The 19,382-nt window shown below is 41.4% G+C and overlaps 1 protein-coding gene across 1 annotated transcript in view; it reads left to right on the top strand.

Moving 5' to 3' along the window:
• Positions 1-19,382, top strand: part of LOC106873287 (DNA-directed RNA polymerase III subunit RPC2) — a 76,265-nt gene that overhangs the window by 36,417 nt on the left and 20,466 nt on the right. The window contains exons 18-24 of the mRNA XM_089348206.1: positions 1,748-1,875; positions 4,643-4,728; positions 5,510-5,633; positions 11,925-12,083; positions 13,009-13,132; positions 15,420-15,563; positions 17,841-17,889. Of these exons, the coding sequence (XP_089204332.1) occupies positions 1,748-1,875; positions 4,643-4,728; positions 5,510-5,633; positions 11,925-12,083; positions 13,009-13,132; positions 15,420-15,563; positions 17,841-17,889 (814 nt within the window). The remainder of the gene's footprint in view (positions 1-1,747; positions 1,876-4,642; positions 4,729-5,509; positions 5,634-11,924; positions 12,084-13,008; positions 13,133-15,419; positions 15,564-17,840; positions 17,890-19,382) is intronic.

The following is a 19,382-nucleotide window of genomic DNA, read 5'->3' as shown; positions in this document are numbered from 1 at the left end:
TGACTCACAATGTCTTTATTCTTTAATATAAACCAGTTAGAAGATAGAGGCCTACTCAAAGTACAAGCGTATGCATATGCTTTATGAGATATGTAGACCACAATCACTTAATTACATCAACAGGAGTCAGAGGTGCAAATAGTAGCGGAGTTGGAGTCCGAGGTGCAAGTGGTAGCAGAGTTGGAGTCCGAGGTGCAAGTAGTAGAGGAGTCAGAGTCCGAGGTGCAAGTGGCAGCGGAGTCGGAGTCCGAGGTGCGAGTAGCAGAGGAATCTGAGTCTGAGGTGCAAGCAGCAGAGGAGTCGGAGTTGAAGTTTTTTGTTTTGACTCCACAGCCCTGGTTTATACATGTAAACAATGTCAAGACACAGATGGGAAGGAACAAATACATGGTCACACACCTTGTGACAAGTATCTTCTACTGCGGTCCTGGGCTGGTGAAAGCCTCAAGAGTGGATTTCGTAGCTGGAAAATGAAAGAAATGCATCACCCTGGGACTCTATCAGTTACAACGAGTGTTCCAGCTGATCCGATCAATGGAACAGCTGGTTCGTGGAATTGACATGCAAGTGGTTGAGTACTCCACAGACATGCACACCCTTAATGTAGTCCTCAGAGGGACTCATTATGATACAAACTGTGATAGGGGTAGCCCTTTGAATTACAGGTATGACACATTTTTGCCAGCTGAGTGCAGTGGGGCAACGTGAAATAAAGTGCCTTGCTCAAGGACACAAAGAATAATAAATTGTACTTTACAAAAGTACAGAGTGACCCTTGAGATTAATGTAAAATTGTTTTTATTATAACTAAATATAAAAACAAACATTAACAAATATAAATATTGCTGTATAGTGAAACTGTATACCCCGCCTGGTAAAAAGTGGTAGGAACCAGCCATTACAAATAGACCAGTAGCCACTTGTTCAGAGAGGGTTGAGAGTCGAAGAGTTGAGAGTCGACCATTCTAGTCGGTGTCTTGTGGAACTATCAGCGATAGTAAGACAGAAGAAGTTAGTATATTACTATTCCGGTACGAAGAGATACAGCGGTATCGGATGACTAGTAACTATTGTGGCTACTAGCATAAAACAGCAACCACAGTACAATGGCAGTCACACATCACACCAGTGGGAGGAACCCACTTTACAACATCATCATCATCATCATCATCGTTTAACGTCCGCTTTCCATGCTAGCATGGGTTGGACGATTTGACTGAGGACTGGTGAAACCGGATGGCAACACCAGGCTCCAGTCTGATTTGGCAGAACATATATATATATATATCATCATCATCATCTTTATTTAGCGTCCGTTTTCATGCTGGCATGGGTTAGATGGTTTGACTGGGACTGGCCAGCTGGAGAGCTGCACCTGGTTCCAGTCTGATTTTGGCATGGATTCTACAGCTTGATGCCCTTTCTAATGCCAACCATTCCAAGAGTGTAGAGGGTACCTTTTACGTGTCAGCGGCACAGGTGCCTTTTACGTGTCACTGGCACAGGTGCCTCTGATTTCACTTGGCTTGATGTGTCTTCTCAAGCACTGCAAACCGCCAAAGGTCTTGATTACTTGTCATTTAAAGATAATGCTTCACCACCTCATGCTATGTCTTCTTAAGTCTACCACTTCCACAGATGCCCTCCTCATGCGCACACACACGCACGCACACATACACACACACACACACATACATTAACATTCTAGTTTATGTTTTAATAGTTATCTTCTATTTTTGTCTTAAAGCGAAACAACCCACTTAGAAATTGAACCGTTCACCATATTAGGGGTCTGTGCTGGTTTGATACCCTACCCTCATCATAACCAGTCTCCAAGGAACACCTACCAATGTGCTATGGGAAAACAGGCAATGGGTAAGTTGCTATTTTTTAATTAACTTTTTACTCTAAGAAATTGAATTATAATTATTATTATTATGGCTATTATTATTACTATTATAATTATTATTAAGGTGGTGAGCTGGAAGAATCGTTAGCACACTGGGTGACATGCTTAGTGATATTTCGTCTGCCACTACGTTCTGAGTTCAAATTCTGCTGAGGTCAACTTTGTCTTTCATCCTTTCGGGGTCGTTGAAATAACTACCAGTTATGCACTGGGGTCAATGTAGTTGATTAGCCTCCTTCCCCAACAGTTTTCAAGGCCTTGTGCCTAGAGTAGAAATAATTATTACTAAGGTGGCCGATGACAGTACCGCTTAATTGGCACCTGTGCCAGTGGCACGTAAAAAGCACCATTCGAGCGTGGTCGATGCCAGTGCCGCCTGACTGGTCCCATGCCTGTGGCACGTTACAAGCACCATTTGAGCGTAATTATTGTCAGTACCGCCTGACTGCCTTCCATGCCGGTAACATGTAAAAAGCACCATTAAAGCATGGTTGATGCCGGTGCCACCTGACTGGCACCCATGCCGGTGGTACGTAAAAAGCGCCCACTACAGTCAAAACCATCCAACCGATGCCAGCATGAGAAGTGGACATTAAATGATGATGATGATGGTGATATGCAGGCATCGGTTGGAAGGTGTGACAGGATCTGGCCAGCTGAAGACCAGCCAGGCTTCATGTTTGTTTTGGCATGGTTTCTATGGCTGGATGCCCTTCGTAATGCCAACCACTTTACAGAGTGTACTGGGTGCATGCTTTTATGCATCTATTTTCCTGTTTGTATTGCCAGACCCCACACACACACGCACTTTACAACAGAGGTAGCTGGTTTTCTCCTATTTTGTGTGCCAAATGGTGAAGAACTAGGACGAGATGTGGGCCACTGTCAGAGCTGACCAACCCATGTCAGCATGGAGAAACATCTGTGAAATGCCGGTGATGAGGGCGAGGATATTGGTGGTGGTGGTTGTGGTGGTGGTGATGACGAGGATATATGTATATACTCACATTGTAATTATGTAAATGTAATTATTGCCTCTGTGGATATCATGCACAGCTGGTTCTAAATTTCTTTTGTATATAATCTTTGTTGGCATGAACATGGCAGAATGGGTGTGGATACACGCGTATACACGTCGTGCATATAATACTGGCATATGCATGTATGTATGTATATATGTGTATATATATATGTGTGTGTGTGTGTGTACATGTATTTGTTTATATATATTATATATATATAGGTGTATATGTTATTTACACACTCTTATCAATTACACATTTTATTGTTACTGTCTGTTAGTAATCTTGCTTATATATACATTTTAACAAACTTGAGATGTGTGTGTGTGTGTGGACACATACACATATATAAACATACATGTATACACACACACTTGTTATGAACATTGTTGTTAAGTTCTGCAAATAATCTTGTGTATATAGTACACATGTATGATGTAAATTCATTTCGACAAAACTCGACATTCTGCTCCACCCCTTCCTTAACATTAATATTTCCCAGCATTGTTACATCATGTAACATATTTAGTTCCTTGTTTCATTCTTTTTTTCTTTGTATATAATGTCACTACTTTACTTTTTTATTTTATTTTATTTTATTTTTTTAGTTGTTGTTGTTGTTTAGCTCCTGGTCATCTCTAAATGAGCCCAGTTAACCATGATCTTCGGTTTTCGTTCTGTGATAGTTACGTTCTCTAAAGTGTCATTTGCTTTTCTTCAAAGCAGTTGGAAGTAATTCAGGCTTTGGTTGCTACTTTTAGCCGGACAAGCAGCCATATGCAGGCTTACTATGTTAAATATCTGATGTGTTTAACCCTTTCGTTACTGTATTCATTTTGAGATGCTCTCAATTATTCTTTGTTATATTTAACCCTTTCCTTACCGACCCGGCTGAAACCAGCTCTGGCTCTGAGTACAAATGTCTTGTTTTCAAAAGTTCTGAATTAAAATCTTCCACCAAACCTTAATCACAATTTATGTTCCTAACACTGGCTGAATGATAATTATGTTATTTTACTAAATTCTTTGTTATATTTAAAGTAATTGAAAGAAACACAGAGCATCTCAACAGTAATATGGTAACAAAAGGGTTAAAATATATATAATAGAGAAATAATTCTTAACCCTTTCATTACCAACCTGGCTGAAACCAGCTCTGGCTCTGTAGTACAAATGTCTTGTTTGTATTTCCTTTCAAATAATGGGGAGATGGGTGATAAAATAATACGTTGTCCCCTGGACATCGTAGTCTCAAGTCCTAAGACTCATGGGTCCGGTTACCCACTTTTCATGGCATGTAAATAACCAAGATAGCAGCACTCTTCTAGAATGCGATGTCAGTCCATTAAAAAGTTTACTCATTCATATCCTGCTGAATGGACTGGATTAATGTGAAATGAAGTGGCTTGCTCAAGACACACCACACCTGGTTTGGGAATTGAAACCACAAACTTGCCGTTGTGAATACAACACCCTAACTTAACAATTGGGCCATGCGCCTATGTTTAAAATAATATCCTTCAACTCAGATTTGAGGCCTTCTGTCTTTCGTTCGAAATTTATACAACGCATAGAAATACATCAAGTTGTTTTGTTACTAAATCTCTATAATTAATCATTTAATTAATTAAATATATCCCCGTTTGTATTGCTCTTTTTAATTGATTTTTGTTTGTTAATCAATAATTTTAATTTGTTTTTATTTCCTCAGGAACGATTGGTTATAATCAAAGAAACAGGATCGATACACTCCTCTACCTGCTCTGCTATCCACAGGCACCACTTGTTAAATCAAAGGTTAATCTAAGACTTCTTTTTGTAATTCATTATTGTTTCTTCTTCTTCTTCTTCTTCTTCTTCTCCTTCTCCTTCTCCTCCTCCTCCCATGGTTTGGTGGTTAGGATATTTGGTGGTGCATGGTTTGGCAATTAGGATATTCAGCTCACAATCACAAGGTCACGAGTTCGATACCCAGCAGTGCAAATCCTTGGGCAAGATGCTTTATTTTGCTCCAGTCCATCCAGTCGGCAAAAATGAATAGGTTTTTACCTACAAGAATAGGTGCAAACACTAATATTTATAAAAACATGTAACATATTAATAAAAATCTGTAAATGTACAACCATCCAGATATCTGAGTACCTTATTATTTTTTCTAATATATAATTCATGTACATCACCTCCAAACCTTCCAATTTATGTGTGTGTGTGTGTGTGTGTGTGTATATATATATATATATATATGTTGCCAGTGCCCCTGGACTGGCTTGTGTGGGTGGCACATAAAAGACACCATTTCGAGCGTGGCCGTTGCCAGTATCGCCTGACTGGCCTTCGTGCAGGTGACACATAAAAGCACCTACTACACTCTCTGAGTGGTTGGCGTTAGGAAGGGCATCCAGCTGTAGAAACTCTGCCAAATTTAGATTGGAGCCTGGTGTTGCCATCCGGTTTCACCAGTCCTCAGTCAAATCGTCCAACCCATGCTAGCATGGAAAGCGGACGTTAAACGATGATGATGATGATGATGATGATGATATGTAAATAATAAATATTGAATTTGTTTTGTCTGTTGTAGACAATTGAACTGATCAACTTTGACAAGATTCCTGCTGGGCAGAATGCTATCGTAGCTGTTATGAGTTACAGTGGTTATGATATAGAAGATGCTCTGGTCTTAAATAAAGCGTCTTTAGATCGAGGTAAGCAACTTTGGGGGTCAGAAAATTGTCAAACTGTCCTTTTCTATTAGTTTTCATAATGTAAAGGGATGCAGAATGATTCAAAACTGAGAATTCTTATTAGACAGTGGAGTAATTTGATTAGACCATTGGCCAGTTTCACTTGATGGTGGACCATTTTGTCTACATGATAGGCTAATTTGACTAGACAATGGACCAGCTTGTTTTAGATGGTGGACCAGTTTGACTAGAAGATGGACCAATTTGACAAGATGGTGGACCATTTTGAGTTGATAATGGACCAGTTTGTCTGATGGTAGGCCAATCATTAACAGAAGTTCACCAATTCATTGACACCTCCTCTTCCATGTAAATCAAGGATTTTATGAACCATAGCAATGTTGGTTATAGGTTTCCAATGGGCTCTTAGTATTCACTGCCGAGTGGTAGTCCACTCTGCTGAGGCTGGTGTTAGGAAGGGCATCCAGTTGTAAAAATCCTGCCATAGCAGTTACAGAAGTCTGGTGCAGGCTACTGCCTGACTGGCTCTTGTCAAACTGTCCCACCCATGCCAGCATGGAAAGCGGATGTTAAACAATGATGATGGTGGTGGTGGTGGTGTGGAGAGTAAGGAATAAGGAAGTGTCTTTGCAAGATGGGTTGAATAAGTACTACAAGATATATTTATTCAATGTATTAGTTTATTGGTAATATTCGTTCATTGTTACACACAGCACATATGTCCATAATTGTCCTTATCAAGTTCCCTATGTAGCCTTCCACACAGTTTCTGAAGCTATGATAAGGACTCTTGCCTAAAGTACTATAGAATGGAATTGAACCCAGAACTCTGTAACTGTGAAACGAACTTCTTAACCACACAGCCATTGTGATATTTAATTTTATTGCTGGATGTGAAAGTTGACCATGGTAGGGTTTGAACTGTCAACAGTCATGGTACAAAGTCTAGATTCAATAAAGCATTTGGCGTGGTAGAATATTGTTTCTGTTATTAGCCAGCACATGGTGAAGGCACGTGGCTTGATGGTTAGTATAAAGTCATGTCCGCCATATATATATCAATGACATTATACTACGACAGTCCCACAAGACAACAACAATGAAACAATGAACTCAAACGAACCACATGACACACGGAACGTCAGACGAATTACAAATCTAACAGTCCATATAACAGTTAGTATATTCGGTTCATGATCGTAGGGTTGTGGGTTTGATTCCTAGTGGCATATTGTGTCCTTGAGTAAAACACTTTACGAGGTCTGATCAAAAGTATCCGGACTGTTGCCGTAGTAACAAAGCTAAAGCATACAGAGTGAAGCCACTTGGCACAGATTAACCTGGAACTCTGCTGTGTATGTGCACTAAGTTTTAACATTCTAGCTCACTACTGCTGTTTACAACAGTGTTTGGAAGGAAGGTGTGTAGCGTGTGGCCGTCACATTGATCATGACAGTGAAAGTTGTCATGGCGATACCTGCTCAGAGGCCTGTGCAAAGTTGCAGAAAGTGTATGGAGAGGAGTGTATGAGCTGCACACAAGTGTACAAGTGGTTCAAACGTTTCCAAGATGGCTGTAAAAATGTCGATATTGATGAACATTTTGGGAGATCCACGACCAGCAGAGCTGAGAAAAACATGGCAGATGTGCTTGCAGCTGTGAGGAAAAATCATTGAATCTTCATTCATGAATTATCAGAGGATCTGCAGATTAGTTACGGTTCAGTTCAGTCCATTATCACTGAAGGTTTGGATATGAGATGCGTGTCTGCCATGTTTGTGCCAAAACTACTTTCAGCTGACCAAAAAGACACTTGGGTTTCAGTTGCACAAGATCTCCTTGATTGTGTTGAGAACATCATCATCATCATCATCATCGTTTAACGTCCGCTTTCCATGCTAGCATGGGTTGGACGATTTGACTGAGGACTGGTGAAACCGGATGGCAACACCAGGCTCCAATCTGATTTGGCAGAGTTTCTACAGCTGGATGCCCTTCCTAACGCCAACCACTCAGAGAGTGTAGTGGGTGCTTTTATGTGCCACCCGCACAAGCCAGTCCAGGGGCACTGGCAACGATCTCGCTCGAAAATCCTACAGGAGCCAGTCAGGCGGTACTGGCAACGGCCACGCTCAAAATGGTGCATCTCATGTGCCACCCGCACAAGAACCAGTCCAGGGGCACTGGCAACGATCTTACTTGGCTTGCCGGGTCTTCTCACGCACAGCCCATTTCCAAATGTCTCGGTCCGTAGTCATCGCCTCGGTGAGGCCCAATGTACGAAGGTCTTGCCTCACCACCTCAGCCCAGGTCTTCCTGGGCCTACCTCTTCCACGGGTTCCCTCAACTGTTAGGGTGTGGCACTTTTTCACGCAGCTATCCTCCTCCATTCTCACCACATGTCCATACCAGCGCAATCGTCTCTCTTGCACGCCACAACTGATGCTTCTAATGTTCAGCTTTTCTCTCAAGACGATGCTTCTAATGTTCAGCTTTTCTCTCAAGATGATGCACAATGGAAACTTTTTGAAAACTTTGCACAGGCCTCTTTGAAGTAGGTATCACCAAGCTTTTGGCCAAATTAGGACTGGCTCCTGTGCAGGTGGCTCGTAAAATACACCATTTTGAGCGTGGCCGTTGCCAGTACCGCCTGACTGGCCTTCATGCTGGTGGCACGTAAAAGCACCCACTACACTCTCGGAGTGGTCGGCGTTAGGAAGGGCATCCAGCTGTAGAAACTCTGCCAAATCAGATTGGAGCATGGTGTAGCCATCTGGTTTCACCAGTCCTCAGTCAAATCGACCAACCCATGCTAGCATGGAAAGCGGACGTTAAACAATGATGATGATGATGATGATTCTCTGCTCAACTTTCTCTGTCATGGTCATTGCGACAATCACACGCTACACACCTTCCTTCCAAGCGCTGCTGTAAACAGCGGAAGTGAGCTAGAATGTTAGAACTTAGTGCGCATGCACAACAGAGTCCAAGGTCTATCGGTGCCAAGCGGCTTCACTCTGTGCTTTAGCTTCGTTACCATGGCAACAGTCCAGATACTTATTGACCAGACCTCGTATATCACATTACTCCAGTCCACTCAACCGGCAAAAATGAGTTGTATTTGTTATTCAAAGGGCTGGCCTCGTCACTATCTGTGTCATGCGGAACCTTCCTGAGAACTATGGTAAGGCTACATCTGCCTGTCGAGTATTTAGCACTTTAATTCCCCGAGCAGGCTGTTTTGCTGATTGTAACCGACAGAGTGTCAATTTATTAACCAGCAGATGACATTAAGAATTGGCTTCTGACTTTAGTTCACCTGCTCTAACTGTGTTTCCTTAAACTGAGGAGGAAATCTCTTGAAAAAATATTGCAAAAGTAACAAGATACACCATTTTAGATACCATCTCTATATTTTTGACCACCGTTTATTCTGAATTGGTATTTGTTTCCTTCAAAAGATTTTTTGTTTCTTTTATAAAAATTAAGAAAAAGAAACATAAAAACCAGCCTCGTGTTTTGACATTTAATCTATCCCTTGGATTTAAAACATTTAAAAATATTTTTATTGTTTATTAAATGTTGATACAGGATTTGAGAGAGACCGAAACGAAGAAAAATGTTAAAAAAAAAAAGAAAAAAACTTGGTGCTTTGACATTTAATATTTCTTTTGATTTACAATTTTTTTTTTCCTATTCATTGATTTATTATTATTGTATTTGTGTTTTTTTGCATATTTATTTAAAAAGTTCTTAAAAAAATTTTCTTGAATTTAATTTATTGTAAAAAAGTTTATAGATTTGTTGATGAGATTAAGATGTCAAAAGTTAAGTAGTTTGTAAAATAATATTTTTTTGTGTTTTACTTGTTTCATTCATTAGACTGTGGCCATGCTGGGGCACTGCTTCGAAGAATTTTCTCTCTCTCTCTCTCTGGGTAACCATGTACCTCCTCTATAGCAAGTAAGGCTGTGGAGTTGGAGTCTGAAACAATTAAGGGGTAGCTGGAGTCAGAGTCGGTAAAACTATACTGACTCTGATTCCGACTCACAATATCTTTATTCTTTGATATAAACCAATTATAACATATAGGCCTACTCAAAATACAAGCGTATGCCTTATGAGATATGTAGACCACAATCCCTTGGATTACATAACGAGGAGTCAGAGTCGGAGGTGCCAATAGTAGAGGAGTCAGAGTCGGAGGTGCCAATAGTAGAGGAGTCAGAGTCGGAGGTGCCAATAGTAGAGGAGTCAGAGTCGGAGGTGCCAATAGTACAAGAGTCAGAGTCGGAGTCGAAGTTTTTTGTTTCGACTCCACAACCCTGATAACAAGACACCTGTTTCTGCTCCTCTATTTCCCTGTTACATTCTAACCTTTCATCATTTGATACTCGATCACCTCCTCTAATATGCTCCCCTTTGTTGTGGCAAGACACCTGCTTCTGTCTCTTTGTCTCTTTGTCAAACCCTCACCTTTCATCCTCTGACACAAGTTCCCCCTCCTCAAATGCCTTGCCTCTCTCATAATTCCTTGTCTTGTGAGTTACTTGGTTACCCTGCCAGTGTTGGTGCCACGTTAAAAGCATCCAGTCCACACTGTAATGTGGTTGGCATCTGGAAGGGCATCCAGCTGTAAAAATCATACCAAAACTAACTTCGCCTGTGCTAGTGCCATATAAAAAGCACTGAGTCCATTTTGCGGAGTGGTTGGTGTTAGGAAGGGCCTCCAACCAAGCTTCTTACCACACACAGCCATGCCTGCACCTTTCAAATACAGTTTAAAAATTTATAATCTCATCAATGTTCTGTCATTTTTTAAGTACTGAATATTCCCAACTGTGTGGTTTCAAGTTCAATCCCACTGCGTGACACTTTGGGCAAGTGTCATCTAAGATAGCCCCGTGCTGATTAAAGCCTTGTGAGTGGATTGTATAGATGGAAACTGAAAGAAGCCCATCGTATATCTGTTTATACAGAGTTGGCCAAAAGTCACCTGACAGTAAATCTAAACCATTTAATTCCAAGATTTATTTATGTTTAACAACTGAATCATCATCCAGTGTTTTAAATCTGGGTTTTGTACCTGTTAATGGGGGTGGCCGGATCTACCTCAATGCCATAGCAACTGAGGTAGGCAGGTGCAGCTCACCCCAACCTTTAGGAGGGCTTGTGCCCATTCTCCTTTGCTATCATGAGGCCTTTTTGGAGCTGAATTTTCTACATGGAGCATGCCCTTGCTTACCCCCAACCTCAGTTTCTAGACATGAGTGGTCCCAAGACCAAGGCCTCTACCATGATTTTTAAGAAATGTGGTGGAAAACTAACTTAGCAAGGTAGGGGTTCTACTCTCTGAGACCCCCTTTCTGAGCCCCCTACCTCGAAGAATTCAATAAAAGCATCTAAATATAAAACATCATGAAAATTGTTCAAACTGAAGTCCTTCTTGAGCGACACATTTTTCCATTCGAGTTAATACAGAATTACAAATAGTATTTATGGAATTTTGATTTACTGTCGAGTGACTTTTGGCCAACCCTGTATGTATGTCAGTTTGCATAGGAGTGGCTGTGTGGTAAGTAGCTTGCTTCCCAACCACATGGTCCTCGGTTCAGTCCCACTGCGTGGCACTTTGGGCAAGTGAAGTGTCTTCTACTATAGCCTTGGGTCGACCAAGGCCTTGTGAGTGGATTTGGTAGATGGAAACTGGAAGAAGCCTGTCATGTATGTATATATATATATATATATGTATGTGTGTGTGTATATGTTTGTCCCCCCCCCCCCCAACATCGCTTGACAACCGATGCTGGTGTGTTTACGTCCCCGTAACTTAGCGGTTTGGCAAAAGGCACCGATAGAATAAATATTAGGCTTACAAAGAATAAGTACTGGGGTCGATTTCCTCTACTATAAAGGCAGTGCTCCAGCATGGCCGCAGTCAAATTACTGAAACAAGTAAAAGAGTAAAAGAGATATGTGTGTGTGTGTGTGTGTGTGCATTCATGTGTTCCCTTGTCTTGACATCACATGTTGATTGTAAATGAGCATCACTGTTGTACAGGTGGTGTTGTTTGTTTCCAGTCTTCCATGGAAAAGATGCCATGGAGAAAATATTACTTTGCTTGGAAACGGGTAAGGGTTGGTGACAGGAAGAGCATCCATCTGTTTTGAAAACCTGCCTCAACAAATTCCTTCTGATGCATCATAAGTTGTGAAGTGGACATCTTTACCATAATACAAGCAATGCTTACTTTCATTTGTGATGTTTATTTGATTTTTCTGTCTTTCCAGGTTTCGGACGGTGTTTAGTTTATCGTAAACAAAGTTGCACCTTAAAAAGATATGCTAACCAAACATTTGAAAAGGTCATGGGGCCACTCCTGGATGCCACAACTCGCAAACCCATCTGGAGACACGAAGCTCTGGATTCTGATGGAATTGCTTCTCCTGGTAAGTTGGTTTCATTTCTGACAAGTGTTTTATACCATACTTTGTAGCATATAAAACTCAAATTCTTTTTTAAATCATTATCATTCTGGGGCACCACCTACAGGAATTTTAGTTGAAGGAATTAACCCCAGTACTTATTCTGTCAATCGCTTTTGCCAAATCATTAAGGTTATGGGGATGCAAACACACCAACACTGGTTGTCAAGTGGTAGTAGCAGTGAAACACTCATACACACACACACATACATGTAGACGCACACACACACAGACACACACACACAAAACACACATGATGGGCTTCCTTCAGTTTCCATCTACCAAGTCTACTCACAAGGCTTTGGTTGGTCCGAGGCTATAGTAGAAGACACTTGCCCAAGATGCCATGTAGTGGAACTGAACCCAGAACCTTGCGGTTGGGAAGTAAATTTCCCCATGGGCACACCTGTGAAAAAACAAAAAGGAAACTTTTGATATTTGTTTAATATGCAACGACAAGCGACCGAGACCTTTGGAGATTGTAGTTGTGGCCGATGCCAGTGTCACATAACTGACCCATTTAAAGGTACCCTTCAATCGTTGGGTAATATGCTGTACTTGGGAAGACTTGTTGAGTCAAGTGAAACCATAGTAGTGGCCGATGCCAGTGCAGCCTTACTGGCTCCTGTGCCAACGGCAGGTAAAAAGTACCCACTACACTCTCGGACTGGTTGGCGTTAGGAAAGGCATCCAGCTGTAGAAATCTTGTCAGATCAGATTGGAGCCTGGTGCAGCCTCCTGGCTTGCCAGTCCTCAGTCAAACCGTCCAACCCATGCCAGCATGGAAAGAAGACTTTAAATGACGATGACGATGATGATGATGATGATGATAAGTCCAAGAATTTAATTTTTATGATATTTTTTTTCCCTTTTTGATTTGTGTGTTTAGGGGAAATGGTTTCCAACAAACAAGTAATGGTGAATAAATATATGCCAACAGTTACTATGAATACCTTACAAACAGCCCCAGGCCAACCTCCACAACAACCAGAGTACCGAGATGTACCTATTATGTAAGTTGTTTGCTTTCCCTGTTTTGTTACCGTATTTCTTTTGATATGCGCTGCCTTTGTTCCAGCTAATTAGTAAAATAATGAAGGACTCAGTAAAATGAATTTGTCATTAATTAAGCTGGTGTTTGAATCATAAATTAACAAGAAATTTTGACGGAAGGTTTTAAGTTGTTGCTGTTAGGACGAGCATCAAGCTGTGCAAACCATGCCAAAGCAGATAGTGAGCCTTGGTGCAGTTCTGTGGCTTTCCAAACTGTCCTGTCAAGGAGTCCATGCCATGCCAACATGGAAAATGGACAGTTAATGAAGGTGATGATGATGATGATGATCTCTTTAACCGTTTTGTTACCATATTTCTGTTGAAATGCGTTGCCTTCGTTTCAACTAATTTTGAAAAGGAAAAATTTTAACGTCCGTTTTCCATGCTGGCATGGGTTAGACAGTTTGACTGAGGTCTGGAAAGCCAGTGGCTGCAGCAGGCTCCAATCTGATCTGGCAATATTTCTACAGCTGGATGCCCTTCCTAGCACTAACCACTCCAAGAGTATAGTGGGTACTTTTTACGTGCCACCGGCATGGGAGCCAGTCAGGTGGGCCTGGCATTGATCACATTCAGATGGTGCTTTTTATGTGCCAACAGCACGGTAGCCAGTCAGGTGGCACTGGTATCAACCACGTTTGGATGGTGCTTTTTATATATATATATATATATATATATGTATATATACATACATACACTTGATAGGCTTCTTTCAGCTTCTGTCTACCAAATCCACTCGCAAGGCTTTGTTCAGCTCGAGGCTACAGTAGAAGACACTTGCCTTAGGTGCCACACAGTGGGACTGAACCTGGAACCATGTGGTTGGTAAGCAAGCTACTTACCACACACCCATGTATATATAAAGTTGCTTTGCTGAGCTTCATGTGACACAATGGCAGAAACACACACACACACACACACACACACACACGCACCATATATATAAATAAATAAAAAAATGTCCCTGAATAGCTTGATTTCTTGTTTTAAGTGGAATGTTTAATTAAAAAAGTCTGTCCATGACTGGGCCTAGACAAGTGAATGAGGTGAATCCATCCATGACAGAGTAACACTAACATGTCTTTCTATTAATCTCCTCGGAGGAAGGGTCGGGGTGGGGGAGGGGGGACTTCAAGGTCTCCCTTACGAATGCTTAGCTTGCATTCTGGGGGGAAGAAATGTGGGCAAGGAACACAAAATCTTTCTGCTGTCATCAGAATATAAGGAAGCATGTGTGTAGCTGTGGTTGGTTGGGTCGGGGGTGGGGCTGTTAGGAAGCTTGTTTTCCCAACCGCACGGTTTCAAGTTCAGTCTCTCTTTGTGCCACCTTGGGCAAGAGTTGTGTGTGTGTGTGTGTGTGTAATATGTAGTTTTTCAGCTCAATCCGACTCTGCCACACCTGAGACAAATGTTTTCTGCTATTGTCCCAGATCCACCGAAGCCTTGGGAGTGAATTTGGTAGATGGAAACAGAAAGAAGCCCACTATGTCTGTCTGTTTGTCTCTCTCTCTCTCTCTCTCTCTCTCTATATATATATATATATATGTATATATATATATATATATGTATATATATATATATATATATATATATATATATATATATATATATATATATATATATATTTATATATATTCTTTTATTCTTTTTCTTTTATTTGTTTCGGTCATTTGACTGCGGCCATGCTGGAGCACCGCCTTTAGTCGAGAAAATCGACCCCAGGACTTATTCTTTGTAAGCTTAGTACTTGTAAATGAGTATCACTGTCATACAAGCAGGGTCGTTCCCTTCCAATGTTCTGTTAAAACATGTTTAGTCATGAGGAAATATCACCTTGTTTGGAAACAGGTGGCAGGAAAAATGTAAGATGCCTGTCGTGTGTGTGTGTGTGTGTATCATCATCATCATCATCGTCGTCATCATCGTTTAACATCAGCTTTCTATGCTGGCATGGGTTGGACAGTTTGACTGAGGACTGGCAAGTCAGAAGGCTGCACTGTGTTTGTCTCCCATCACCGCTTGACAACCAGTGTTGGTTTGTTTATGTCCCCGTAGCTTAGTGGCTTTGCAGAAAAAGGCTGACAGAATAAGTCCTGGGGTTGATTCATTTAACTAAAATTTCTTCAAAGCAGTGCTCTAGCATGGCCACAGTCTAATGACTGAAACAAAAGATGAAAGAAGTAATTATGTCATTTTTACACTGCTGCCTTTTTAAGATTTAAACAATATTTTCCTCTGTTTTTGCAGGTATCGAGGCCCAGTGCCGTCTTATGTGGAAAAGGTGATGATCACATCAAACATGGAAGAATCATTCTTAATCAAGTTACTACTACGACAAACCAGACGCCCTGAACTTGGGGACAAATTCAGTAGTCGCCATGGGCAGAAAGGGTGAGTAAAAGGTTATATTGAAGGGTCAAAATATTGGCCAGTCTCTGACAGGTTTTTGGTCGAGCCTATGGCAGTGGAAACCTCTGGTGTCTCGGCTCCCAGAACATATTCCTGGTCATTCCTATTGGGGCAGAGATGACTATCTGCAAGTATGAGTCCTGTGAGTCAGAATAGCTGTTTCAGTGCATCTCCCTCATATCTTCCAGGGCAACGCCTTTCCCATTTTGTCTTCTGAGATCACGAGGCAGTCTGACAGACCTTTTCAGATATTTCTCTGCTGTGAGGAAGAGGAAAGATACAATAATTTTGGCAGGGCCTGTCACTTCATACATACATACATACATACATACATACATACATACATACATACATACTGAAAATATCATCATCATTATCATCATTTAACGTCTGTTTTCCATGCTGGCATGGGTTGGATGGTTTGACTGAGGACTGGCAAGCCAGATGGCTGCACCAGGCTCCAATCTGATCTGGCAAAGTTTCTACACCTGGATGCCCTTCCTAATGCCGACTACTGCATGGGGGCCAGTCAGGCGGTACTGGCATCAACCATGCTCGAGGGGTGCTTTTTACAGGAGCCAAACAATGTGTTTGATCCTTGTTAGTGGACCTCATACTCAGAAGGGCCTACTTCCATGAGGTACATATGTACCTCCATGACATACATATGTACCTCCATGAGGTACATATGTATCTCCATGACATACATGTGTACCTCCATGAGGTACATATGTACCTCTGTGAAGTACATATGTACCCCTATGAGGTACATATAATGTATGTTTACACACATGAACTCCTGCACATACATGCATGCACTTACATTTGCATTTGTTCAGACTTAATGAAATATACTCACAGACATGCACTTGTACACGCCCATAAACTAATGTGCATATGCACACACATGCATACATGCATTTTCACATACATGTACTGCTATTTAAGGTATCTGCACTCATGTATACATGCATTTGCACACGTAAGTACTTATTAAATGAAACTGCTTTTTACGTGCCGCCGGCACGGGAACACCCTGACTGACTCCCATGCTGGTGGCACGTAAAAAGCACTATCCGAACATGGTCGATGCCAGGCCCGCCTGACTGGCTCCTGTGCTGGTGGCACATAAAAAGCACCATTCAAGCATGGCCGATGCCAGGCCCGCCTGACTGGCTCCTGTGCTGGTGACACATAAAAAGCACCCACTACACTCTTGGAGTGGTTGGCATTGGGAAAGGCATCCAGCTGTAGAAACTTTGCCAAATCAGATTGGAGCCTGGTACAGCCGCTGGCTCTCCAGACCTCGTTTAAACTGTCCAACCCATGTCAGCATGGAAAACGGACGTTAAACGATGAGGATGATGATGATGATGATGATGATGATATTAATATGATAATTGCATTGGTGCCACATAGAAGGCACTGGTGCTGGTGCCCTGTATAAAGCACCCTGTCCCCATTCTGTAAAGTGGTTGGGGTTAGGGTGGGCATCCAGCTATAGAGACCAGGCCGAAGCAGACATCTGGAGTCTGGTGCAGCTCTCCAGCTGTGGTCAAACCATCCAACCCATGCCAATGTGGGAAATGGACTTTAAATGATGATGATGGCTTACAAACACACACATGCATTCATGTACACATGTTCACTGATATGCACATGCACACATATATACTCTTTTAGTCTTTTACTTGTTTCAGTCACTTGACTGTGGCCATGCTGGAGCACCGCCTTTAGTCGAGCAAATCGACCCCAGGACTTGTTCTTTGTCAGCCTAATACTTATTCTATCAGTCTCTTTTGCTGAATTGCTAAGTTACGGGGACGTAAACACACCAACATCGGTTGTCAAGCGATGTTGGGGGGACAAACACACACACACACACACACATATGTATACATATACATATATACGACGGGCTTCTTTCAGTTTCCGTCTACCAAATCCACTCACAAGGCTTTGGTCGGCCCAAGGCTATAGTAGTAGACACTTGCCCAAAGTGCCCCGCAGTGGGACTGAACCCGGAACCATGTGGTTGGTAAGCAAGCTACTTACCACACAGCCACTCACACACTCACACAAACACACACACACTCTTATTTAATGAAGCATGTTCATACACAAACACACAACAACTTGTGCATTCTCATACACTAATACATGAATGTGCAGATGCACACATACATGTGCTTATGCACATGTATGTGTGCACGCACACACACACCTGCTCTTATTTAAAGAATCAATTCTTTGTTTCAGTGTTTGCGGTTTGATTGTACCCCAAGAAGACATGCCATTTACTGATCAGGTGAGTGTTGTTTATATTCTAATCTCCATTGGTGTTACCATTTTATGTCCGCTTTCCATGCTGGTATGGGTTGGACGGTTTGACTGGGGACTGGTGAACCAGATGGCTGCACCTGTTATTTTAATTTTTTTTATTATTTAAATATTAGGAATTGTTTAAGAAATAGTTAAAATACTTTGTGTGTTATAAGAAGTACAACCAATTTATGGCACATAAAGTTCAACAACAAAATCTTGTGTGGCCACACTTGGAATTTGCATCACATGTCTGGAGCCCCTATCTTGCCCTGGACATTGACCTCCTGGAAACTGTTCAGAGAGGTGCAACCATGCGAATACCTTCCACCAGGCATCCACCATACTCTGAACCCCTTGCTTCCCTGGGCATAAATATGTTGAAGCTCCGACGTCTGACAACTGACTTGGTAAACACCCACAAAATTATTAACTGTCGCACCAACAGCCACCTTGAGCACCTTTTTCAGCTCCATGTGTCTAACACACATGGGTATGCCTACAAAGTCAGAAAACAGCACATCGCCCATCACTTTCACAAACATTTTTTCACACTCAGAGTTGCTGAAGCATGGAACAGACTACCTGCATCAGTTGTTAGTTGCCGAGACATTGCATCCTTTAAAATCTCTATGATTCCTTCACTTCCATACGCATGCACACATGTCTATCATGACTCATGCACTGTTCACTGTCCTGACTCTTGTACATGATTCTATGTGTTATACATGCACCTTTGATGAGTTGTAGTGCACCTGAGCACTATACACCATAATTTCATTATTATACTGACCCCGCAAGGGTTGTATGAACCCTGGTTAAGAACCATCAGCAGAAATTAACTAAACAACAAAATAGTATCAAAATATTTCAGAGTTGTTCTTGTTTAACAAATGATTTTGATCTGAGATTGTGTGTGTGTGTGTGTGTGTGTGTGTGTGTGTGTGTGTGTGTGTGGAAATTGAAGCAATCACATACATTGGCCATTTAATTACACACAGCTGTTCAGTTCAAATTTAAATTTATTTCACGAGCTGTCAAAACTGTGACCTGGTCATTGACACAGTTTCCCTACTTTTGACACGTCGTTAAATTAATTTTAATTTAAAGTGAATTTAACAACTTTTGTCTTATTAAATGGTGAGAATGTCTCTTCCACGACATAATTGCAACAAAGAAAGTAAATCCAAGAAATGCCAAAGAAGAAAATAAAGTAGAAAACCTATATTTCTGGAACATAAATCCTAAAAAGCTGCAATAATGCAATAAATCACTGCAGAAGGTAATTAGCAGTATCAACAACTCCAACAACGACCACCACCGTTGATATCACATTACATATAATAACAACTTTAAGTATTATACATGTATTTCAACAGTAATCTCGTTTATGAAACTCTTCGAAAGTCAGTCAACAAAAACACACAAATCAGACAAAAATATGTCAAACGCACACCCTCCACCTTGATCGGCGTTTTA

The sequence above is a fragment of the Octopus bimaculoides genome, chromosome 2 (genome assembly GCF_046866305.1).
Source record: "Octopus bimaculoides isolate indiv1 chromosome 2, ASM4686630v1, whole genome shotgun sequence".
Lineage (NCBI taxonomy): Eukaryota > Metazoa > Mollusca > Cephalopoda > Octopoda > Octopodidae > Octopus > Octopus bimaculoides.
This window is presented reverse-complemented; position numbering and strand designations above follow the sequence as displayed.